Raw genomic sequence first — 27,477 nt, forward strand, 5'->3', positions numbered from 1 at the left:
TCAAAGTAAAAAATTAAATTTTACAGAAAGAAATAAAAAAACCAAATACCCGTTTTAAATTCAAATAAAGTACTCTCTTTTCAATTGTAATTCGCCCCAAACTAAATTGTCGAAATCAATTTATAATTCAAAACATTATCTAATAGAACACAGCAATGCAATTTGCAACTAAAAAAATGTCGAAACAAAGAATTGGCAAAGAATTGCTAGGTCAGTGATTTAAATGCAGCATATCAACTAATATATTGAAATCGGCTTTCCGCGTAGGTATTGCTAATTGTAGGCATAGATAACTGTTTCCGTGTACATATTATAATACCTAATTTACTTTGTATTATCGACTTACTAGATTTCCGCCCGCGGCTTCGCCCGCGTTTGCAAAGGAAAACCCGCATAGTTCCCGTTCCCGTGGAATTTCCGGGATAAAAACTATCCTATGTGTTAATCCAAGTTACCCTCTATATGTGTGCTAAATTTCATTGTAATCGGTTCAGTAGTTTTTACGTGAAAGAGTAACAAACATCCATACATCCATACATCCTTACAAACTTTCGCCTTTATAATATGTATATGGACTTAATCGACTTATAAAAAGTGATTTTTCGATTTTTTTTAAGTTATTCTACACTATATTTCCGCCCGCGCCCGCGTTTTCAAAGGAAAACCCGCACAGTTCCCGTTCCCGTGGGATTACCGGGATAAAACCTATCCTATGTGTTAATCCAAGAATTAGAAGTAGTAGTAGAAATTGCGTGAAAGAGTAACAAACACACACACATCCTCACAAACTTTCGCATTGTCAAAAATATTACAGATCATTTTAAAATATTAAATGTTCATTTTTAAAGTTTATCTATAGCCAGCGTTCGATAATTTTAAATTTTAATAACAATTAAAATGAAGAACATATTTATTCCTTGTCATACAAACTAAAGTGATATATTTTTACGCCTCATCTTTTTCACACAATCATATTATAAGTGAAAACAATTCCACACAGAGCAAGCAACTTACAACTAGAATTGCAAACCGATAAAACAGTTTACTTCAATAGGTCAACGAGTTATTCAAAATGGCTTCCGCGTTTATTCACAACGCAAGCTTGACAAACTAACAAAGGCATAACCGTGTGCCGCTTGCTTAATATCGCTCTATTGTTTATGGTTGTGTCTGTATTGTTTTTGAGAACAGTTAGAATTCAGTTTGAAACAAATGTTCTGTTGAATTTGCAGTCTGTGGTTATAACTGTCACGTTCAAATCGCTACAATCACTACGTATAGTATAAAACAAAGTCGGTTTCTCTGTCCCTATATATGCTTAAATCTTTAAAACTACGCAACGGATTTTGATTTTTGTTTCAATCTTTTTTAATAGAGTGGTTCTGGAAGAAGGCTTTAGTATATTTATTATGTTTTAGAGTTTAGACAAAGCGGGCGAAGCCGCGGGCGGAAAGCTAAAATGGTATAAAACAAAGTCGATGTCGCTGTCTGTCCGTAGACTGGTTAATTTTAAATCACGGGAACGGGAACTATGCGCGTTTTCCTTTTTCGATGCGAGCGAAGCCGCGGGCGGAAAGCTAGTGTGTACGTGAAACTTTAAGACCACTCCACAACATATTATATTATTAATTTTGTATTGAAGAAGGCCAAGTAAATAGATATAAAAATAAAACAAAATTGTTGCAATAGTGTTGATTAAAAAAGATGTCTCAAGGCAAAGTTTCAAACAGATATAAAAACAAAACAGAGTTTACTTTTCAATATCGAATCGCAGTCATGATCGCAGTTTATAGTTTATACTTGGTTTATATCAAGAAGGTTTATAATGTATACCTTGACATTTGACAAGGTTCATCGCACTTTTGACAGCAGTTTCAATTACAGATACATAAATATCTCAAAATTCTATGCAGTTAACATTTGCATGCATAAAACTAGATAGGAAAATCGGTATTACAGTCTATTTTAATGAATTTAAATATTTCTAAAAATAAACATGCTAAAATTCATTTATAGGCGGTTGTAAAAATAATATTTAACACATTTTTATGTGTTTTAGTTAAATAATATTTAAACATGGACGTATAAAAAAAGACGGACACCGTATTACGAACAAACAACGTGAAGCCACCATAGTAAGCTAGCGATCGTGTAAAGACAATAAACACGCACACACTCTCACCATAGTAAGCTAGTCGGCCGCCATTACGTCGTGAACTACCGACTGATTAACTGCGTCACTGTTTCACAAAAAATATTTAAAATGCCGTCTTGTGTGGTTAAATGGTGCCGCAACAGTACAATTTTAAATAACAAAACACAAGGGATTACATTCCACAGGGAAGCAAGTTATTTCTTTTATGTTTTAATGACAAAATTATTACGGCAAAATTTATAGAAAAAAAAATACAGCCGCCATTGTCATCAGGACAGCTGTTGCCATGGCAACATGGCACACACACATGGATGTTTCGCCGCCATTACTAGGCTTCACTCAATGTTTAGGCGATATACCGTCCGTCTTTTTTTATACGTCCATGTATTTAAAAATATGGTTTAAAAAAACCTAAATCGAATTGTTATATGTATATTATATTCACTCATAAAATACTTGTATTGTCACCGATCGAGATCTTTGATAAATGTACAAATTTTGAATTAAATATATTGTGTCCATTAAAAGTGGGTCAAAATCGAGTAGGTATGTATATAGGAGTCGGTTACATACAAACATTACAGTTGAAAATAATATAAGTGTTAAAAAAAAGAAATCCAAATTATCAAGTAATAAATCAAAATTATAAAAACTTTCTCCTGTTCACTGGACTTGATAGAAATAAACCGCAAAAATAAAAATTTAGAATAATACGAAACCATGGCTTTCGTAACAATTTTGTTGGAGATAAAATAACATTTTAACTTTCTTTATAGCTTTCCATCCGCAGCATCGCCCGCGCAGTCAAAGAAAAACCCGCATAGTTCCCGTGGGATTTCCATGATTAAACTAATTTTATGTGTTAATCCAAGTTACCCTCTATATGTGTGTTAAATTTCATTGTTTCAGTAGCATTGCGTGTAAGAATAACAAACATCCATCCATCCTCACAAACTTTCGCATTTATAATATTAGTCGAATTTGTAAAGGTAACCTATGCAAGGTCGGGTGAAAAAGTAGTGTAAAATAAATACAAAACCTAGGTAATAAATAGATTCATTACGATTTCAAAGAATTGCAGTGGGAATGATGTCATCTGTTGAAGATATTTATGCAGCGCATCTTATACAATGTTCAGACAAATATTTTTAAACATACATAGTTGATAGTTTAAATATAATACTTATTGTTTTTGTAGAGTGGTAACTGGTAAGCAATTTTAATACTGTGGTATGTACAAGCATCGTACTATTTTCTTTTTTGTTATAACTTATAACTAAGTAAGGTTATAACTTATAACTAGGTAAGAAGAATGGATTTATTTATTTATCTATTGTTTTACTTTATAACCAGGGGCCTTAGACAAAGTAACAATTAAAAAACGATAACGAAGTTAGAAAAGGCAAAATGTATGGGAATGACATACGCCGCGTTAGATCACGTGGTCTATCTAATGTCAATCCCATACATTTTTGCCTTTTCTAACTTCGTTATCGTTTTTTAATTGTTACTTTGTCTACAGGCCCTGACTAGCTTTCCGCCCGCGGCTTCGCCCGCGTTTTCAAAGAAAATCCGCATAGTTCCCGTTCCCGTGGGATTTTCGGGATAAAACCTTTCCTATGTGTTAATCCAAGTTGCCTTCTATATGTATGATTAATTTCATTGTAATCGGTTCAGTAATATTTGGTTGAAAGAGTAACAAACATACACATTCACATCCTCACAAACTTTCGCATTTATAATATATAGATATTATTAGATGTTATTATGTAGTAGGAAGTAGGATGATAAGGTCACTTCTAACTCCAGCTACGAAATAATAATAATCTGACAAATAACATAAATTGATCAGTGTAAAATTATAAATCATAAGTAAAACAATACATAATATAAAATATTAGACACATATCTATTTATAAATATCATAATTCTTAAAATATGAAGTACTTACTTATGTAGGTAACAAAAAAATATAGTAGCTTATTATGGTCGTGTAACGTTACATTTGATGAAGCAAATTACACAACAATCTATATTTTATAAACAATACCATCAATAAACAAACAAAATGACATAATTATATAAACGTTTATTTAATGAGTAATATACAATCCCTACTAATATTATAAATGCGAAAGTTACTCCGTCTGTCTGTCTGTTACGTTTTCCCCCGATTTTGATGAAATTTGGCACAGACAATCTTTAGACCCTGAGATAGAACATAGGCTACCTTTTATTGCGAAATATGTACCACGGGCGAAGCCGGGGCGGACCGCTAGTATTCGATAAATCAATGATCATGACTCCGGATTACAATCAAAATTAAAAAGGTTCGGGAATAGGAAAATACAATTTGTACTTTGCCACAGAATATCTACACTCAGACATTATACTATCTGTGTTTATACTATAAAGCTGAAGAGGTTTGTTTGCTTGAACGTGCAAATATCAGGAACTACTGGTCCCATTTAAAATATTTCAGTTTAAGATGTTGCTGTTTATCGAGGAAGGCTAGGCTATATAGTATAAACTAGGTGTCCGCCCGCGGCTTCGCCCGCGCAGTCAAAGAAATACCCGCATAGTTCCCGTTCCCGTGGGATTTCCGGGATTGCGTCATTTTCCCGGGATAAAAAGCAGCCTATGTCCTTTCTCGGGTATCAAAATATCTCCATACCAAATTTCATGAAAATTGGTTCAGTAGTTTAGGCGTGATTGAGTAACAGACAGACAGACAGAGTTACTTTCGCATTTATAATATTAGTATGGATTATCACGCTAAGACCAACAGGAGCGGAACAGTGCGTAAAATCGCGGGACACAGGTATTAAAAGTTTAAAAACTAACATTGTAAACCTAGGAGACCTATATGACTGCATTAAAATTTGCACACCCAATCGATGGGTAAAATGTATTGGCCACATAATATTGTAATTAAAACATGTCTATAATTGGTAACTACATTCTTGCAAATAAATATAATTTGAATTTGAATTTTAAAAAGCTAATTATGCTGACTTACCATAAAGAAGTCAACCACACATTGATCAAGCAGTAATTTAAAAACCAAACAGACATACAATTTACCTACTACAATTTTCACATTCATAGAGCGAGACCTGTGAGCGAGACAAACCGTTTTAAATACGTATATTTATCTATTTAAATGTCTATACTATTAATTTTCTTGTCATTGCCTCTGAATACGAGTATACGAGCTATATCTATACTAATACTAATAATATAAAGCTGAAGAGTTTGTTTGAACGCGCTAATCTCGGGAACTACTAGGCCCATTTGAAAAATTATTTCGGTGTCAGATAACCCATTTATCGAGGAAGGCTATAGGTTATATATATTATATCATCGTGCTAAGACCAATAACAGCGGAGCAGTGCGGGTAAAACCGCGAAGCACAGTTTTAAAAAAAGATTGGAAATGTTCTTGCCAGCTCTTAAATTCTTTTCCAAACCTATGATCAGAGTAAAATCGATTAATTACTATTAAACAGTATACTCAAGAACTCAACCCACTAATCCAATTACAGATAGACTACAAGCCCGCATAGGACAAAAATATGGGTCAAATGAACCACCAGGGGAAATATCTAGAACGATAGCAGAGCAAAAAATAATAAGATTCATCACTATGCCGTCACTTGTAAGCTGTCCAACTGAGTGCAGATGAGAATTGAAAAGTACAGGTAGACTCGGTAAATTTTGGTCATATATTTTTGTACGGCATTCTTAACCATCGATAGATCCATTAAAAATAATAAGAAACCGCTCAGTGCCGTACAAAAATGGTGGTCCACCAAGTCGGAATTTTTATTTAATTTCCGAGAGTTACCGGGGGTAAATTTGGTCATTTGACCATGTACGGCATCTGTGTCATACTATTGCTATACTGCTTTAAATCCATTATTCCGCAACGCCGTACAAAAATCATGGGGACAAGGGGAAAAAATCGAGAGTTGTAATCCCCTCTCTTTCCCCACTCCAGGGGGTCATTTGACACAACACTAAATAAATTTATTTTTAAAGTATTTTATGCATAGATAATATTTTTTCATGTGCCGTACATTTTCGTTGGTTCAAAGGGGAAAAATCTGAAAAAGAAAAGAATCCATATAACGAAATGTTTGCTTTATATTTTTATAATAAAATATAAATATACATTAATATTAAGAAGCTCGAGGTGGTTAATTATCACCTTGGAAAGTCGGAGTCAGGTGGAATGGACTCCGTTAAATTGATGAACTAATAAAAAAGCTATGAACGAAAAGATGTGAATTATATGCAATCAGTCCATGAATACAGGTAAAGTCACAAGCAAATGCTAGTAATATATACCTACATATTCAAAATGTACAAGTAAAGCGCTTTCAAATGATACCAAACACTGCATATTTATCTTAACTTTATTTTTTTACTCTGTATGTTTTGTCCGCTAGAGGGCGCCACATTAGATTTTGTGAAACCCCATATAGCCTTTAGCTAGCTGGTCGCTGGTTATCCAGTGAACAATTCAGACGCTTCTAATGATATGTCATTTGTCGAATTCTGATAAGTAGTTTAGAAGTTACGAGGGAATAGATGAACATACATACATGACCTGTAAACAACCATAACCCTCGTTTTGCTTTGCCGTAGTTGGGTAAAAATATGTTAATGCCGTACTGTATCAAATGGCCATAAAGCACCCTTAAAATTGTAGCTTTCGTCGCTTTCATCAGCCTAAAAGATGTGGTCTGCACAAAAATGTACGGCATCGTTTTTTCCTAATTTATCTATGTTAATACTATTTAAAACAACGGATAAAGTGTAGAAAACTATTATATTTCATTAATCTACGATGTTTAAACTTTAACAAAATTTCTGGTTTTGCATTTCTCTATAACTTTTTTTAGAACGGTTTCTTTTGAACGGCAATACTATACAACAATTGAATTTTACAATATCATGTTAAAAAAAAAGTTCCCGTATAGGGTCAAATGACCTTACAGCTCTTTATATCAAGAATTCGATGAAATTAAGATGATTATTGGTATACATTTAAAAGAACAATTATTTTTTGACGGCATTGCTTTTAATAGTACTTTTGAGTGCTAGATAATGTTTTGGAACCGAAGCCGTACTTAGTCAAATGACCCCCTGGAGTGGGGAAAGAGAGGGGATTGCAACTCTCGATTTTTTCCCCTTGTCCCCATGATTTTTGTACGGCGTTGCAGAATAATGAATTAAAAGCAGTATAGCAATAGTATGACACAGATGCCGTACATGGTCAAATGACCAAATTTACCCCCGGTAACTCTCGGAAATTAAATAAAAATTCCGACTTGGTGGACCACCATTTTTGTACGGCACTGAGCGGTTTCTTATTATTTTTAATGGATCTATCGATGGTTAAGAATGCCGTACAAAAATATATGACCAAAATTTACCGAGTCTACCTGTACTTTTCAATTCTCATCTGCACTCAGTTGGACAGCTTACAAGTGACGGCATAGTGATGAATCTTATTATTTTTTGCTCTGCTATCGTTCTAGATATGTCCCCTGGTGGTTCATTTGACCCATATTTTTGTCCTATGCGGGCTTGTAGTCTAAGAAGGTCAATCGCAAACTTTCTATGAACATTTTCACTTCAATGAAAGCGAAGTCGCGTAATTATGTAGTATTAATATCGAATGGGTATCGCGTATCGCAGTTTCTTTGCGTCGAATGACGGGAAATGGTATTAGTTTTATAACTAGCGGTCCGCCTCGGCTTCGCTCGTACCTACATGTTTAAACTATCCTATCTCTCAAGTTGGATCGAACTGCACATGGTGTGCGAATTTTATTATAATCCAGTCCATTGAGGACAAACATTGTGACACGAGATTTAATCTTATATATAAAATTCTCGTGTCACAATGTTAGTCTGCATACTCCTCCGAAACGGGTGGACCGATTCTCATGAAATTTTCTGTGCATATCGGGTAAGTCTGAGAATCGGCCAACATCTATTTTTCATATGTACCACGGGCGAAGCCGGGGCGGACCGCTAGTATATATATATTATCAAGATGTCATGGATTAATATAGCTAGCTGTTTCCCGCGTTTTACCCGCATTGCTCCGCTCCTATTGGTCTTTAAGCGTGATGATATGTAGCCTATAGTCTTGCTCGATAAATGGACTATCTAACAGGGAAATAATTTTTCTAATTGGATATGTGGTTCCTGAGATTAGCGCATTCAAACAAACTCTTATTGATGTAATATAGTAGAGATCTGGGACTTTTTCTGAACAGGGGAAGTGAAATATTTTTACCTACTAAGTACAAACATAGTTTCAAAACCAAGCTAAAACAGCCGTTTCGTTGAGAAAAATTTGGATATAATACCATTTACTTAACTATTTGCCTAGGCATCTGGTACTTTTATCGGTCAAATACAGACGAAGTCACAGACTGTATCTTACTTGTAAATACATATTTATAACTAACAATAGGCTTAAACGGCGTTTAATATCTATGTCTAGGTTACCTGTAATTCGCAGTTCGCGAACAAAAATAAACACCCACATAATAATTATGCTAAATCACAAAGCGATTTGAACTTTAACTCTTCGAATTTACGGTATGATGTTGTTTGACATCTCTATAACACGATGAATATAAAATTTAAATACTTTTTGGATTTTGTGTCACAGAATAATAACATAGATGCGTCATATACCTTAAAGTAAACAAAATAATAAGGATATTATCGAATGAGGTAATTAATTGTTCAAATTAACTCTTGTCAACAAAAGCATTAAAATTCAAATCAAATCAAATCAAATCATTTATTTTGTGTTGTGTAATTAATAATGTCATAGTATTTTTCGATCAGTTACAAAACTGATGCTTTTGTTTTTTTCTGTCAAGAAAAGTGCTTTTCAATTTTCTTGCAATTAACGTCACAAAAATTCCTATTGGTCTATTAATAAAATGTTACGACTTTTTATTCGTAACTTATTTTTTAAGAAATTCATAAAAAGCAGTTGATATATTAATTTTTTAATTTAATGGCAATAAAAAGGTTCCATGAAAAAATATTTTCACTTATTAATTTTCTGATGTTACAAGCAAAACCATAAACAAAGTTGGTATAATATTATTTCGAATATAAACCGGTTATTATATTCTTATCATTTCGCATGTATATGCCGCTATTATATAAAACTATATATAAATATTGCTATCTCATATCCGGTAACATAGATCTCCAGTCTATTGTCTTTTGTGTTTGTTAAAAAATATTATTTTTATGTTTTTATTACCTGTATGAAGTATTTGTCGTGTTTATCAGCCAGTGTTTACAAAAAAAAGTAAAAGCGTTCTAAACGAATGTGTTCTAAATTCAAATATTATGATAGAGAAAAATAAAATTCGAAGCTATGAAGTATGATTTTAAAATATATAAAAATACGAACAAATTTAATTTAAAATTAACAAACGTACTCGTAAATTTTAAATACTACGCCTACAAAAACATAATAAATCACTGAATTTTCCACAGGTAATAATTTACGGGCATTATCTTTTTACAAACGTCATTACTTACAGACTATAGACTTTTTGCCATAGACTATATACATTAGCTGATATTGTGCACAGATAAAAAACTTAAGAAAATTTCCTTGTAACCTTCTTGGAATCGTGATCCTTGTTACATAATATTATCTATCTTTAAACAGTCACGTTTTAGAGTCCGTAATAAATACGTACCTACTATTAATATGAGTATTATGTAAGATCCTTCTAATATTATTAATACGACAGTTACTCTATCTGTCTGTCTCTTCACGTCAACCACCGAACCGATATGCGTGATATTTTGGTACAGAGATAGCTTAAGTTTTAGTATTAAGTTGTTATTATAATACTATAATAAGTTAAACTAAGTAATAATGCATATTATTTAATTTCAAATGTTAATATGACAAATTTCAATCATTTCAAAATGGAGTTTCGCGCTCAAATAGCAACAGAAAGGTTAAAAGTGAAAGAAATACACCTCCCCATTGTTATTTTGTTCACAGGATTATTAATATTTAAGGCTTTGTCAGATAGGACGCGTATTTTAGCGCTGCGTAGTAGCGCTACAGCGTCCTGTTTTAACGTCGCGCGAGGCTTCGTCAAACAGAACGCTTTAGCGCGCGTTAGGACACAGCAATTGATATTATTAAAGCTGCATGTTGTTTACATAATTATTACTTACGAACAAAACAAGGTACAGCGATATTAACTCCGGAGTCGGAAGAATTTTTTACTTACCAGTTTCATTAATTTCTTCTCCGATTTGTGCCCACAATTTTGCCTTCATTGATATATCTTTATAGATTATATGAACTATCCTTCGTATTATATAAGCATGGATATTTTCTAACCAATTCTATCAAATTTTCGGTCATTATGCAGTATTTTATTATTATTTTACGCCTATTAACTCCGACGCTAAAATAAAATTTGTAAAAAAATACAACACCCGACGTTAAAGCGTCCTAACGCCGCGACAGAGCGTTGCGTACTGCTAGCGCCGGCGATCTGTTTGACGGTATTCTACGATGGTAGTAGAACACATCTTAGCGTCATATCGCGGCGTCAACTTAACGCTCTGACGCGCGCTAAGTACGCGTCCTGTCTGACAAAGCCTTTATGTTAGCAGCTTTTTCTTCATTATCGTTACTGTAGAAACAATTTTTATATTATTTACATTATTATTAATTTTCTAAGCCAAAATGCTATTGAAAAGTTTTGTTGTGTATCAAATACGTTATTTTATTGTTTTTTTTTAAGATTTAAGAAAACGGTAAAAAAATATGTGAATTCTTTTCCTACCAATAAATACACATTATAAAATATAATATGTCAATTAACAAACAATACGACCATGTTATTTAATCAACAATTTGCAAATGCCATAACCGTCTTGACGCGTTAGTGCATCGTTTTTTTTTTCTAAGTAAATGTTGCCAGCTATTAAAATTCTGCACAAATTGCTTTCCCACGTCCCACACTAGTGACAATAGTGATGTGTTCACACGAGATGTTTTTTGACGCCTGGCAACAATACTATACTTAATGTGATATAATCAAAGGTTTCTACTAATCTTATTTATAAAAATGAATCGCAAAATGTGTTGGTAAGCGCATAACTCGAGAACGGCTGAACCGATTTCGATAATTCTTTTTTTATTATATTCCTTGAAGTACGAGGATGGTTATTATGTAGAGAAAACGTAAACATGTACCACGGGCGAAGCCGGGGCGGACCGCTAGTAGATAATATTTCTAGTTGAATATTTCCACTTATATTAAAATTTATTTTTAATTATTAGCTAGCTCTATTATTTCAAACTCAAATATCTATTTATTCAACAAGACTTCTTTTAGAAGCACTTTTGAATCGTCATATTAATATAGTTAATACATTTAATACATTTAACACGGATTCGGAAAGCATTATTAACTACTAACTAATTAGACCAATTAAAAATGCATAACATCAAACTATTAACTACATAATATACATATATACAATATATTATAAACAAAAATAAATATTGAAATATTGTAACTCAATTGTTCACTGTCCACATCGAACATAACCTTATATAAATTATTTAAAAGAAATCTCTGCACTATACATTGTACAATCACATTACATTAATGTTTATTGTTTTTAATAATAACCGTAATGTTTTTAAATATTTTCTATTGTGGCAACCCTAATCTAAACTTAGAACTTCTCACCGCATATTAACTCTGTCGCAATCGAGGCCAAGTATTGTTCAAACATTTGAACCAATTTGGACCAATCGTTCAAAGTTCAGATGGGCTGGCTAGGACATGATAATATAAGGTCACGTATAAGTATAACAGACTATACAAGTTGTAATCGGTTTATTTTATGGTTTAGAATAACTTGTTAAACCTTTTATTTTACTACTATCTATAAAACGAAATGTTATCAACCCTAATTTCGTTGCAAAATTAGAAAGTTTTTAAATATAATATAAAACTTTTAGTTAATAAATTGTAACTACAGTGCGACACAAAAGAGATGAAAATAAATGAGGGCGCCACCGTCGCTCATATAGCAACACTGATACTGCGACGCAAGCGATCTTGATACTATAGAATAAAAATCCAAAAATCTATATAATATAATCTAAAATAAATACCGCGATTTAAACCGTTATAATTGTTTCATTGTAGCAATAGTGTAATTTAAGACAAAAATACATTAGTATTTTAATTGACCTACCTAGGTCAAATTTTACTTAAATGTATTTGGAATTAGTTATTTTATAAAAATCGGTCAAGTGTTTAGACTGCAGAGGCACACATAGAATCAAACATACAAACAAACAAGCATACATGCAGCTCAAATACATTACCCTCTTTCTGGGTCCGTCGGGTAGAAAAAAACAAGGCGATTTGAAAACCACATATTTTTATTTTTTTTTTGTAGATAAATTTTGTACATTAATATAATTCATCAAAATCTAAATATTCTACTCCTTCAAAGGACTGATCATCACTCTGTTTCGAAGTACTGGCAAGAGGGTACGGGGCATCTTCAGTATCTGTAAATATGATACAGTAAATATGATTTTTTTTCTTATGGTTTGATTGATTAATAGATAGATAGCTGTATGAAAACAGTTATCACTATACTATGTAGTAAAATCTAAACTAGGTACTTTATTTGAGGCTGGTTGGATTGGATATAACTTCTTGACTCAAATTGTGCTGGTCGCACTATAAAAACTAGTTTTTGTTTACATACAAATAACCTCAAATTAAATTGCGAAAACGTAATAATCGCCATACATACATACATTAAACACTCGTTACTAATGGAATATTCTATTTTACGTAGCACTGAGCAAAAATAAATGGAATCTCACCGGTATATTCTGCTGTACGTTTGTAAACGTTTTCCAAATCAGTCAATAAATTTCCAGCTTGAAATTCGGACAAACACCGAATAAAAACTTTATACACCACATCACGGACACCGCTACGTTTAACCTTTTTCATGATGTCTCCTTTTTTATTTAAATTTCTTGTTCTAAATAACAATTTTATCTCAATAATTCTCCACTTCACGAAAAAAACAACAAATTTTTATTCAACTTGACAGCTACATTGCCAATTCAGGGTTGCCAGGTAATGAAAAACGAATTAGTTCCAAAATAATTAATTTCATCTCTTTTATGTCGTACTATAAATATACAATCATATTTTTTTCTGTTAAGTATATATATGTTTTTTCATAAAAAATGGAAAACACCCCTCAGTTTGCGATATATACTATAACTTTGACATACTATACTTATGTGTAACAGCAAAAAGAACGACCGAAATGTATTCAAAATTAGGAAAAAACTCTCAACAAAAATAAATCTAAAATAAGTTCTAGTGCTCTTGCACCTAAACTTATGTAAAGTTTAGTCAGACAGCGTGGTGAAAGGGAAACTATACAATGGAAATAACGTTTGCATGAATCACCGCATTTCGAAGGCAATCTAAATAACATTGTACGAGCCAAAAGGACTAACTGAAAAACGTTCTTAATTTGAATTTTTGACATTTGACACAGAGACGTTTTCTTGCCATGAAAAAAAAACATTAAAAAAGTGATCTGTCAAATGTTATTATGATACCATAGATTTAATGATCTAAGCCATAGATAGATAATACAGAAAGACTTATTTTTAACCGACTTCAAAAAAAAGGAGGAGGTTATCAATTCGGCCGGTATGTTTTTTTTTTATGTATGTACACCGATTACTCCGAGGTTTCTGAATCGATTTACGTGATTCTTTTTTTGTTCGATGCGGGATGGTGTCGAATTGGTCCCATAAAAATTTTATTCGGATAGGCCCAGTAATTTTTATTTTATGAGCATTTTTGTCTGTATTTGTAAATGTTGCAAGTACAAGTTTGAAGTCGGTTGTTTTTAACGCAGTTATCACTTGTTAACTCGTTTATTAAACGTAGAATATGTAAAAATGATTTAAAATATGACCTTCAAACTTCCTTCAAGTTCAACCAACGATTGTAGCTTATTTAAATAAATAAAGTAATAAAACGATGTGTGTAAGGATGTTTATTTATTAATACCTACACTAATAAACGTATGAATTACTCATCTTTTTTCTTAAATAGAACATAATTATAAACGTCATTATCTTGAAATGTTTGAAGATAAAACAAAGCCTGCATAAACAGTGTCTCTGGCTCAGAGGTCTCTGGTGTCTCCTAATAGACTATTATAATTTTACAACTAAGTAAATATAAAAAGTTGGTTGTTTTGTCATACCGCGGTCACGCTTAGGTTTATAATTATTGTTATCCGCGAATTATTGTGATCTATTGGCTAAAGGATTAAAAAAAAAACGTAAAATAGTATCGATTTAATCGTTGTTAGACAAATAAGAAAATCAAACAGATTTTTTTATACTTACAATTCCGCCCGCGGCTTCACAAACAAGACACTTCCTAAACATTTAATGTTTTTTTCTTTTTAGCGGATTCGATACCTATCCAAGTATTGTAATCTAAACTAATATGTATTATAAAACTGAAGAGTTTGTTTGATTGTTTGTTTGAACGCGCTAATCTCAGAAACTACTGGTCCGAATTGCAAAATTCTTTCGGTGTTAGATAGCCCATTTATCGAGGAATGTTATAGGCTATGTATCATTACGCTAAGACCAACAGGAGCGGAGCAATGCGGGTGCAACCGCGGGGAAAAGCTAGTCGATTATAAACAAGAAACTCAAAAAAAAAATTTTTAGGTACCTAGTCTAGACTTATAAGGAAAATATATTTTTCACTAGCCCCGGTTTCTCCCGAGCTTAAGGAAAAAATATAGATTTTGATGCAGTTTATTTTAATAATTAGGACGATTATAGGAAGGTTCTCAGGTACTGATGATGTTAATATATGTTTCATTTATTACAAGGTTTTAGACAGCGGGCGAAGCCGCGGACGGAAAGCTACTTATAAATATAAAATACCGTAATAAAATTTATTATCTTTGTAATGTTATGCTATAATTGTTATATTATACGTACTTTATATATTTATTTAGATACTAGCTTTCCACCCGCAGCTTCGCCCGCGCAGTCAAAGAAAAACCCGCATAGTTCCCGTTCCCGTGGGATTTCCGGGATAAAACCTATCCTATTTCCCGGGGTAAAAAGTAGCCTATGTCCTTTCTCGGGTATCAAAATATCTCCATACCAAATTTCATGCAAATTGGTTCAGTAGTTTAGGCGTGATTGAGTAACAGACAGACAGACAGAGTTACTTTCGCATTTATAATATTAGTATGGATTACGAATAAATGAAGTAAAATCTCTGTACATAGTTAACATCATGGTAGTACCTAGACGTAACTAGCGAAACGGGTTTCAAAGAAAGTGATGTCATGGAACCATGTCAATATCGATAAATTGCATCATTTCTGATAAATATTTTGTTGTATAATTTGAAAATTTTATTAAACTGGTTTTAAATTTATACTTACATGAGTATAAACACATCAAAACGATGTATCGCAGCGGATTTTTAGGAAAGCTTCCATAAAAATTATTTTATTGTTTTTACGATAAAAACATGGAGTTATGTGAAATATCATTATATGTCACCTTCTCACTCAAAATAAAAGTAATCTATTTAATATTTTCTCTACTACATATTTATTTATCTAAACAATTGATAACACAATAAAGAATAATGCGATATATACGTAAATAATATAGGTAAAATCGTATGCATATTTTAATATTTTAAAGGAATAATCACTTGTTTGAAACTCTGAGCAAATTAGAAATGCGTAATAAACTCTCAAAGACTTTCAAAATGTAATTAGTTGGTATAAAAAATATGAAAGTTAATAGCGTGCACTAAATGTTTATATGCAAATTATTTAATTTTGAAATAACAAAAAGATATAGATTATAAAAAAGAGCGTGTATGCACACGTGTCAGAAGTAAAACTTTTTGGCAAGATTCAAAGATACCAAAATCGTCGCCTTACTCCATGACGTGAAGGTATTGCCATGACGCGACTTAAAATTTAACTCTCAACGCGCAAGTTTTCTTCAGAGCGAATAGTTTGTTAACTTGTTTTTCTATTCGAATTAATATTATATTTATGTTGTTTGTTCATATATGAAGAATACATAACATTACAACCAACAGATCTATGAAAATCGGTTTCAGAATTGTAAAAAAAAAATTTCAAAGTAAAAGAAGTTGCACGGGTCAGCTAGCGCATAATAGCGTTTTAAATTTATAATTATATTAAGTAGCCATCACCAGTTATTGTTAATGTTTTCGTTGAACATGGCTTCTGCGTAATATCTTTAATTAATCAATTTATAAACCACGTGTCTAAGAAATTATTTAACTACCTAATTGATTGGAATTGCCTTTTAGAATATTAATATAATGGAACTCTAAATGAACTAATTACCTACCTACGAGAAAGGATGAGACTATTTGTGAGTTCGTTTGTTACGAATGTACTTAAAAATTAATTATGCGATTTTGAAAATTCTTTCACCGATAGAAAGTTACATTATTCCGGCGTGACATAGGCTTTGTTTTTCTCATAAAAACTGACGTAAAGTCTGGCAAAAGCGCGTTAATAAATTGGGTTCTCAATTCACAATACAAAATTACAAATTTAAATAACAAAAATAACCTTGATCGCCTGCCGTTTAAGAGATTCAAAATAACTGTTCATCCTTTACATTAAAAGCTGTAAATCAGCGAGGTCGTTCACATAAAGATCATGCCTTGAATATATTGTTGGTTTTGAAATCTTAACCGCTTATCACTAGTTTGGACATGTCAAAGGATAACTCGGAAACCAACAGGCCAATTATGCGTGTACGCAGGTGAATATAAAATATCGACACTCGATAAAATATCATTTTTTTATGAAGTTAAACTACTAGTATATTACTATTTGTTGTTTGTGTTGATATACTTTTCAACAATTAATTTATTATGATGTTAAATATTGTCTAGGAAATTTTTAATAACAATACTAGGAGAAAGCGTGAATTTACGAAGCGTGAGTAACTTATATAAAGATGTTATAACTTCATCAAATAAGTAAACCGTAATTTATAACTACGTATTAAAATAAACTTCATCAATGTCTACAATAACCACAAAAACATAATTCACAATCTATCGGAATTGACACAGATTGCAAAACTAGGTAATTCATGCAGTGAACTTGATAAGCATATACATTTTTGTTCAACATTAACTAGAACATCCTCGAAAAATAATACAGGACTATAATTGCTTGAACAATATTAAGATCTCATATTTACCAAGTTGCGCTTAACATTGACAGGTGTAAGACAAGTCATCTTCACGGTCCACGGGCCAGAGACCATGTTCACATCCGACTTCAGAACTGGAAAATACATAGTAATTATACACCTCTACATCATTATTAAATAGCTAAAAATCTAATTGCTTACTTGATTTTCCCCAAATTCTAATTTTAGGATAATAATCCATTCTCGCGTCATTATTAAGAAGCTGATTGCGTACTTTGTTTTTCCAAAATTTAATTTGAATTTAAGCATTATAAATCATACTGTGTTGAACTTTAGTTTCAAAATTCTAGGTATTAAATAACAGGATGTGACTAAAATACTATAATTTCTAATCTTATTCTCATATCAAACTTCCTGGATCGAAATCGTGTTTCACAACACGAAATTGCTCGTAATATATCACTTTAATTGAATCGACATGTTTTTGTTGCAGTGTTACAATAAATAGATTGATAGAATACCATTCAACTTAACAATTAGTTTACATTGACTAAATGTGTGGCCTGTTTTTAATTACGTAGTAAAATAACTTAACTCATCAAAAATAATTATAATTTACATCAATAACCATATTACACGCTATAATATAAGTTAGAATAAAAAATACACAATCCCCAATATCGATAAAAGAACAAAAATATGGCACAAAACATCGATATCAAAACACAGCCCTATAGTCGAGTGAATGAACGAGCATGCATCAGTGTGCTCACCGCCGCCGTATCAGCCCGTACTTAGTACGGAACTGGGCGCGCTCCGATCAACAAACGACGTAACTCGCGCGCGTTACACGCGATTATATAACCTGTTTCTACGTAGTAAGGTCAAATTTGCAATACAAGATGGTCGCGGATGAACTGCGCTCAGAAATAGTGCAAAGGTAAGCTTCGTTCGCTTTATGTTGCCCTGGTACATTCCTGTTATTTCGTTTGATGACAATGACGCCATTTTTATTTATAAACTACCTGAAGCGCGTGGTATCACTCGCTTTGTTAACAAAAAGTAGCACGTGTGCTAAATAAGGCATTTATCTATCTTTATACTTAATTCAACTCAGATAGAATCAGCCGTTTTTACGTGAAAGAATAATAAACTTCCATGCATCTATCCTCAAAAACTCGCGTTTTGTCATGGCAGGACGAAAGTTGTTAAACGCCGTTGTAAACTGTTTCTCTACTATATTGTGTTGGTTATTAGATAATTCTCTATTTGAACAGAATTTCATTTAAGTACTTACTTAGTAGATTCTACGTAATTCCTATAGACGTGTTAAATTTTCGAATCAGTTATCTAATTCAATAATTTTCAACTACCCTCATTATTGTAACAGCTTAAGAACGTTAGTCTATCTTAGAATTAACATTATATTCAACTACCTACGTGTAAAGTTAGATTTAAAATCAAACCATATAAAAACACTAATCTATGTTCATATTTAGAAAGTTCATCAAATATCAATCAAAATCAGAAATGCAAATGACTTTATTTTTATGTGAATAGGCCGTAAACTAATAACTTACTGGGTGTACAAAATCATTAATTGATTATTAAATAAAATACCTACATATTATTATACACATTTTGTTTCATAAAGTATAGGATTGTAATACTGTGGTATAGGTACTTACGACTTTATTACAATAAAATCAATCAAAGTTTATGAATTATTATTCTAACATAATAATATGTTAGAAATTGTTCATATTTACCTCAATTAGCACCAACGACGTCACAAGTTAGCACATATTACTCGTATTGATAATAATAAATGACATTCGGTGAATTGAACATTTTGTTGTCTTAGGTAGTCTCTGTTATTCAGCTGTGCTTAGACACATTTAAAAAGTACAAAAAAAAAACACATAACTTGATGTTCCGTTCACGTTCAACCTCAAATGTATTGTTTATGATTTATAATAATTATGAATTACTCATTTCCTTTTCATGGTTTGATAAAATATTTATTTTTATTCTATACATAATGGCGCCAAGGCCAGCTGTCAATATGTCATTGACGCGCAAAAACCATAGACTATAGAGAGAAAAAAAATGTTTGTAAACATTAGCGGCTCTGTGCGACCTTTAAATTTGATTATCTGTTGGAGAATAGCCACCGGTTGTCATTCGACCGTGTCTGTATTTGATTACATTTTCATTTCTTTCGCTTTTCCGCATATATCTGTAGGGAATGGCATTTAATTAATTTATTGAAGTGAAACTTCTTTATCGGGGTTGGAAAAAAATTAAGTGTAACATTTTTTCGTTACGCGCCATCTTTTTCATATCCCTATCACGCGTGATTCGACGTATTTCTGAAAGTTGCATATAGTAAATTATTTTTTGAAAAATAAGGTCATAAAGAAGTTTCACTTCTTACGTGTGTACACTAGTACACGCACACATTTTTTTTTAATTTTGTAGGGAATGCTACGAAACGAAAAACTAGTAGGTATCCTTGAGAGTTACCACTAAAAATCGTTGACTTTTTGAATTAGCAGCATAAGTCTAAAAAAATTCTACTAAAATATATAAGTACTGGAACTTGGATATAAATAAATATTTCTTCCACCAATTGTAATAATCTCCTGACATTTTTGCAAATATTTTAGCACAAGGCAGCTTCACAGAGCACAGATAAACACAAAACATAGATTACTGTAACTTTACGGTCACTGATCCTCCATTGTATGGGCTACATAACTCGCTAATCACCCAATAAAGTGATCTTTTCATGTATATTTACTTAATCATCATGTAAGTACTAACTATCGCTCGTGATTCCGTGTGCGAATCCATACTTAACATTATAAATGCGAAAGTAACTCTGTCTGTCTGTCTGTTACTCAATCACGCCTTAACTATCTACTGAACCAATTTGCATGAAATTTGGTATAGAGATATTTTGATACCCGAGAAAAGACATAGGATAGGTTTTATCCCGGAAATCCTACGGGAACGGGTTTTTCTTTGAAAACGCGGGTGAAGCCGCGGGCGGAAAGCTAGTGATAAATAAATGAAAATTCAGGATGAACAACCGTTATTCTTTTCCACAGTAAATGCACCTACTGGTCAATAGTTCATTTCATTATTTTTAACTAAGTTTTTTGGAGTGAAGGTAAACTTTTTTTAATATTAGATAAGACACTGTTTATACTTTCCGATATCTTCAATGAAAGTTTTCATTCACTACAAATATTATGCAATTTACTATTAATTAGATATTTCATAAATATTAATATTACTTATAATATATGGGTAATAAATTATTATTACCTATTATATAGGGCACACTTTTCATTGAGGAAAACGTGACTTTTACAGAGAAAAAATCCCACCAATTAAAAAATACCTATTTCCATTTTCCTCATCGCATAACTTTGGGAAATTTTTATTCTGGCAACCCTTGTTTATTATCTGTGGGGAATGGAAAAAATAAATAATAATCATTAGTGCGATAATTACATATTTATATAATAGCGCGTACCATATCACTTCCTTTGTAAATAATAATAATTTATTACGCGGATTCTTCACAGAAAAGTATTTGTTAAGAAACATGCCGTGATTTATTTTTAATTCCATTATAGCAGACGTAAATAAACTTAAATGGTAATTACGATTGTCTATATATATAATTATTAATGGAGTTTGTACTACGAATATAAATGTTTGAAAAAATAATTTTGCCACGTCTTGAAAGTAATTTTAAATATTTTTCCAGAAACGAAAAGAGGGTAAGAACGAATAAAACCATCAGAATTGTACATCCAAATAGATAAGTTTTTCAATAAATAAGCCATCGTTTAATGCTTTTTTTCCACAGTTTTTTTCTTAAAAATATTTTTTTATTAAAATGACAGGCAATTATTTCGTTTTTTTTTTCTTTTTTGTCTATGGTTCATATATTTCGAAATTTAAAATGCCGGTTTTAGCGCCGAATTACTTTCTCCTAAAAAACACTTCGAAATGTGCAAAGAAAAACAAACTACTTACAGTAATTTAATTTGTTGCATCGTTTTCACGAATAGTACGTAAGTATTTTTTGTTTTTCAAATGATTACGTGTGTATTATAAATTCCACGTGTCTTCAAATAGTCAAACGTGGAATCGATTGACCATAATTAGGTAGGTATTACTTATTTGATCAACACCAAGATACGCAACCTTATTTAGATATAAGTTAACATTGTTGATTAAGGATTAAATAAATGAGAAAATTTAATTTAATGATGGCATTGCGTCATAGAAGTAAAAAAAAATTAAGGAAATGAGAATATTTTGTGTGTGTGTTTTTAATATGCGTAATTCGTAGTTCGTTAGTAGTAGCACAGACTAATAATAATATGTACATACTATGTAGGTACGTTATATCACAGACTAATCCATACTTAATATTATAAATGCGAAAGTAACTCTGTCTGTCTGTCTGTTACTCAATCACGCCTAAACTACTGAACCAATTTTCATGAAATTTGATATGGAGATATTTTGATACCCGAGAAAGGACATAGGCTACTTTTTATCCCGGGAAAATGACGCTATCCCAGAAATCCCACGGGAACGGGAACTATGCGGGATTTTCTTTGACTGCGCGGGCGAAGCCGCGGGCGGAAACCTAGTAATAATATACGGTTATATACAAGTAGTAGCTTCTCCTGTAGGTATGTTTGTATGTAACGTAACAGATTCCTTTAGGATCGATTTTGACCCACTTATCGGACAGATTTAATTAATAACTAGCTTACCGCCCGCGTTTTCAAAGAAAAACCCGCATAGTTCCCGTTCCCGTGGGATTTCCGGGATAAAACCTATCCTATGTATCAATCCAAGTTACCCTCAATATGTGTGCTTAATTTCATTGTAATCGGTTCAGTAGTACCTATAATAGTAGTAGGATTTAATGTGTTATGTGATGTATGATACGTGTTAATAATTTTTAATGTTTTCAATTTTCACGTGATTGACGATTGTATGTGTGCGTGTTTCATTACACGCGTAACTATATTATGTTCTTATGTGTGTGTGAGTTTTTAATGTTATGTCTAAGTCTATGGGTGTGTTTGTTTATTTTTATATTTTCACATGCTTGTGTGCGTGTTTCATTACACGCGTATATGCACAGCTATATTATATTTCTTTTTTTTTTTTTTTTTTTTTTATGAGAGAGGAGGCAACAGAGCAGACGCGACGCCTGATGGTAAGCGTTCAGCGTCGCCCATAAGCACCCACAACGCCAGGGACATTGGAAGTGTGTTGCCGGCCTTTTAGGAAAGAATACGCTCTCTTCTTAAAGGTCCCCAGATTGTAACCATTCGGGAATACCGTACTAGGAAGCTGGTTCCATAAGACGGTTGTGCGCGGAAAGAAGCTTCGTTTAAAGCGCACAGTTGTCGACCGCCAGCAGTCAAGGTGGTGAGGGTGGTATTTCTGTTTATGGCGGGCTGTGCGGTAATGGAACTCAGCGGTGGGTAATGTTCCAAACAATTCCTCAGAGCACTCCCCATAGTAAATGCGGTAGAGAACGCATAAGGAAGCGATATCTCTTCGCAATGCCAGAGTATCAAGCCGATCGGTGAGACTCGGTTCACCAACGAGTCGTACAGCTCTCCTTTGAATGCGGTCAAATGGAAGGAGGTATTGTTGGGGTGCCCCGGCCCAGAGATGGGAACAGTATTCCATGTGCGGCCTGACTTGCGCCTTATAAAGATTGAGGCGATGGCGCGACGTGAAATACTGTCCCGCTCTACAGAGCACACCAAGTTTCTGAGAAGCCAACTTGGCTTTGCCTTCCAAATGACAGGAAAACTGCACGTTACTCGAGATTTCGAGACCGAGAATACCAATACTAGCTGTGGCTGATAGAGGAGTGCCCTGAAAAATAGGGGTTACATCGAAGGGAAGCTTTTTAGCGGTAAACGCGCAAACCTGTGTCTTCTTCGGGTTGAATTCGACTAAGTTTAGTCGACCCCAATTAGAAACTTCGTCTAAAGAAGCCTCAATTTCAGACACGAGGTTGTTCCGGTACTCAATGACGCAATCCTGAGAGACATTGCTACGGCCGGTGTAAACTGCGTCACCAGTGCTGTCGTCTGCATAACAATAAATGCTGCTGTTGAGCAGCATATCATTGATATGCAGAAGGAACAGAGTGGGAGACAGAACGCAACCTTGTGGGACACCAGCATTCACAGGCTTAGGGTCGGAGCAAGAACCGTCGATAACGACACTCATGCTACGCTCTGTGAGAAAACTGGCTACCCACTGGCAAAGTCTCTCGGGAAGCCCATAGCATGGAAGTTTTGCTAAGAGCGCTTTGTGCCAAACCCGATCAAAGGCTTTCGCTATGTCCAAACTGACCGCCAAGCCTTCACCTTTGCTCTCAATCGCTGCAGCCCATCTGTGAGTTAAATATACAAGAAGATCACCAGCTGATCGAACGCGACGGAAACCGTACTGTCGGTCACTAATCAGCTGGTGATCCTCCAGATATTTCAGTAGTTGGCGATTAATAAGGGATTCCATTATCTTGGAGAGCAAGGAGGTGATTGCTATAGGTCGATAATTGGACGGATCAGAGCGATCGCCCTTTTTCGGGATTGGGTGCACTAACGCTGTCTTCCATGAGTTCGGGACAACGCCTGTGGAGTAGGAGTACCGGAAGAGTCGCGTGAGGACCGGTGCTAGCTCAGGTGCACACATCTTCAGCACAATTGGAGGAATACTGTCGGGGCCACTCGACTTGTGGACATCTAGGGCAAAAAGTGCTTTCCGCACAGCGCTCTGGGTAAACCGGATGTCCGGCATAGAGCCCTCATACTGCGGGATGGTAGGTGGCGAGTTTCCCATGTCATCCAAAGTCGAGTTTGCGGCGAAAAGGGAGCCAAGAAGATCGGCCTTCTCCTTTGCCGTGTGGGCCAACAAGTCATTCTCCATGCGCAGAGATGGTAGTGCAGGCTTGCAGAAGTTTCCTTGCACAGCTTTGGCGAGTGCCCAAAAGGCGCGCGTTCCCGAAGGAAGTCGGGCAAGTTTCTCGCCAAGCTTAGCAATATGCTCTGACTTTGCTTTTGCAATTGCTCTTTTGAAGGACCTAGAGGCCGAGTTTAGTTCTCTCTTAAGTGTATGGGCGTTTGGATCACTAGACACGAGTGCATTAGCCCAGGCCTGGTAACAGTCTTGTTTTCGGCGTGATGCCGTTTTACAAGAGAGACCAAACCAGGGTTGGGACTTGCCACCAATGGGTACAACAGAGTTCGGAATGAAAAGTTCCATGCCCTGAAGTATCACATCGGCAACAGAGTCTGCACAGGTGCTAGGATCGTCTGCCGAGAAGCAAACACGGCCCCAGGGATAGGACGAAAAGAATGTACGCATCTCATCCCAATCTGCTGACTTGTAGTGCCAAACGCGTCGACGGCCAACACGCTCCGGCCGTGAAGAGCGCAAGATTGGCACTACACTCCGCACTAGGCAGTGGTCCGATGAGCCTAAAGGGGCATCAACATGGACCTGATAGCCATCCGGGTGAGATGTCAACAGTAGGTCCAACAGGGAAGGCGTATGATCCTCAACATCAGGGATTCGCGTTGGCGATTGTACCATTTGAGTAAGACCATAAGCAAGAGCAAAGTCGAAAACAGATTTACCCGCGTGGTCAGTTGTTCGAGACTTAAGCCATTCTGAGTGATGGGCGTTGAAATCCCCAAGGACTACAATTTCAGCGCAGGGTATCTGATTGAGCATAGTATCTGCCGCCGATTGTATATGCTCGATGAGTCGGTCGGTTTCCTCATTACCGCTATGGGATCTGTATAGGCACGCATAGACGCGAGGGTGGTCGTCGCAGTCTACACGCAACCAAATGATAGAAAGATCCCTACCTTCAAGATAGCTGAGGCGTCGAAAGCAGATATCATTCCGGATAAAGGCGCATACACCAGCGCGGGGTAAAAAGTTGTGCTCCAGATTGTAGCCTGGGTAACTGAGATAAGCTGTATTAGAGGGGGATGATATCTGCGTTTCGGTTAAAAAGAGCAAGGCCGGCTTCGCCGTCTCAAGGTGGTAGTGGACGGCATTGATGTTTGAGTGTAAGCCCCTGATGTTGCAAAAGTTGACGCAGAGCGTAGAAGGGCGTGCACAGGACTTGTTGCTCTTATTGCCTCGTGCTTGAGTATTGAGCGGGATTTTGCCCTCAACTCATTTCTGAGTTTGTGTCTATGTTTGTGTCGTTTTTTTTTTAAATATTCTTTCTATTTGTTCCAGAATGTCCACCCTGCTGTTCTGGCAGGGCAAGGGGAAGGCGAACGGGGCACCCAACGGCAGGAATTGGATACATGCCCCCGACGCGCTCGTGAAGGGCCATGTCGCGTATTTGGTTAAGGTAGGTTTAACCGACTTTGAAAAAGAGGCCAATTTGGCTGGGTTTGTTGGTTGATCGTCACATCGTGTATTTATTTGGTTACTAGTTATTATTCTGTGTAAGGCGACGATTTTGGTATCTTGAGAAGAAGTTTCACTTCTGACACGTGTGCTCGGCACACACGCTCTTTTTATATTTTCAGATCTAAGGTAATTTTAAATTTATAGTAATCAACCCGGAGCAAATTACTAATATAGTTAGTGTAAATAATTTATTTTTATTTTATTTATTTGGTCAACCAACATTTGTTTACAATGATTCTTAAATATAAATTTTACATAACATAATTATAGTTCTTGCGATAAAGTAACAAATAATTAGAGGTTGACACAGCATGCGCCAATTATACAGAGCTATTTCTTAAAATTAGGATAGGTACTTGTTATTGTTAATATTATTAAAAGAATAAGAATTATTTAATTATGGTGATGACAACAATTTAAGGTTTTAATTTTTGTATATCCTTCACTATAGAACGGAGCTTGTTGGGTGTATGGAAGAAGATGTCGATTTTATCACTGTATTTATTTACAATTTTGGATAGCCTGGGTAGTGGCGAGTTGGCCCCGGAGACGGATTTGCGGAGAGGAGGAGCTAATGGGGTTATTTTGCAGCGGGGATATCTAGCTGGGACACGAATGTTGAGTCTTGTTAGCAGTTGGGAACAGTCTATTTTATTGTTAAAAAGTTTAGATACGAAAAGTAAATCAATAATGTCTCTTCGATCTTCGAGTGAGTTCATATTAAAGTTAGAGAGTCGGTCTTTATAAGAGTTTAGTTTTTTCTTTGGTGATTTACAATTGTATAGCAAATGCCACAAAAATCTCTTCTGAATGCGTTCGAGCCGTAAAATATGTGTGGCGTAGTGTGGTCTCCAGACAGTAGAGCAATATTCTAGTATACTGCGCACGAGGCTGTTATACAATGTGACTTTTGTTTTATAGTTTTTAAATCCTTTAGAATTTCTCATAATAAAGCCTAGCATTTTAGAAGCACGAGTAGTAATGTTATCTATGTGTTGTATGTATGTTAGTTTGCTATCTATAAGTACACCCAAATCACGGACTAACTTTTTTTCTAGAATCTTGTGGTCCCCTATACTATAGTTGTAATTTATTGATTTTAATTTCCTAGTAAACCTTATGAAGTAGCATTTACTTGCGTTGATCTCCATATCGTTTTGTTGGCACCAACCAACAAAACTATTTAGGTCGGTTTGTAATTTAAACGCATCTTCAATAGTTTCAATCACTCTACTGAACTTAATGTCATCGGCATACATAAAGCTGTTTGAGTATTTGAAGCATGAGGGTGCATCGTTAATGAACACATTAAAGAGGATTGGACTTAAGTGGGATCCCTGAGGTACACCTGACGTGATATAGCGAGGCAACGAGCTGTAGCCATTGAGCACTACAAAAAATGTACGGTCACTAAGGTATGACTCAAACCATTTGAGGAAAGCATGAGATACTCCATATCCGTTCAGTTTACTGAGT

At 34.4% G+C, this 27,477-nt stretch overlaps 1 protein-coding gene across 3 annotated transcripts in view; it reads left to right on the top strand.

The window, feature by feature from the left end:
* LOC149896502 (PTB domain-containing adapter protein ced-6-like) overlaps nucleotides 1-27,477 on the top strand; it is a 113,035-nt gene that overhangs the window by 56,567 nt on the left and 28,991 nt on the right. For 2 of the 3 annotated variants that reach the window (XM_090117448.1, XM_090117446.1), the window contains exon 2: nucleotides 25,822-25,939. In XM_090117448.1, coding sequence (XP_089973574.1) covers nucleotides 25,823-25,939 — 117 coding nt within the window. In that variant the 5' untranslated portion in view covers nucleotide 25,822. Of the gene's footprint in view, nucleotides 1-18,267; nucleotides 18,443-25,821; nucleotides 25,940-27,477 lie in introns of those variants that run through there. The other variant, XM_090117447.1, reaches the window with a different exon arrangement.

This window comes from Colias eurytheme, chromosome 28, assembly GCF_061535395.1.
Source record: "Colias eurytheme isolate Ceu_HAF_F1 chromosome 28, ilColEury1 Martin Lab GWU primary, whole genome shotgun sequence".
NCBI lineage: Eukaryota > Metazoa > Arthropoda > Insecta > Lepidoptera > Pieridae > Colias > Colias eurytheme.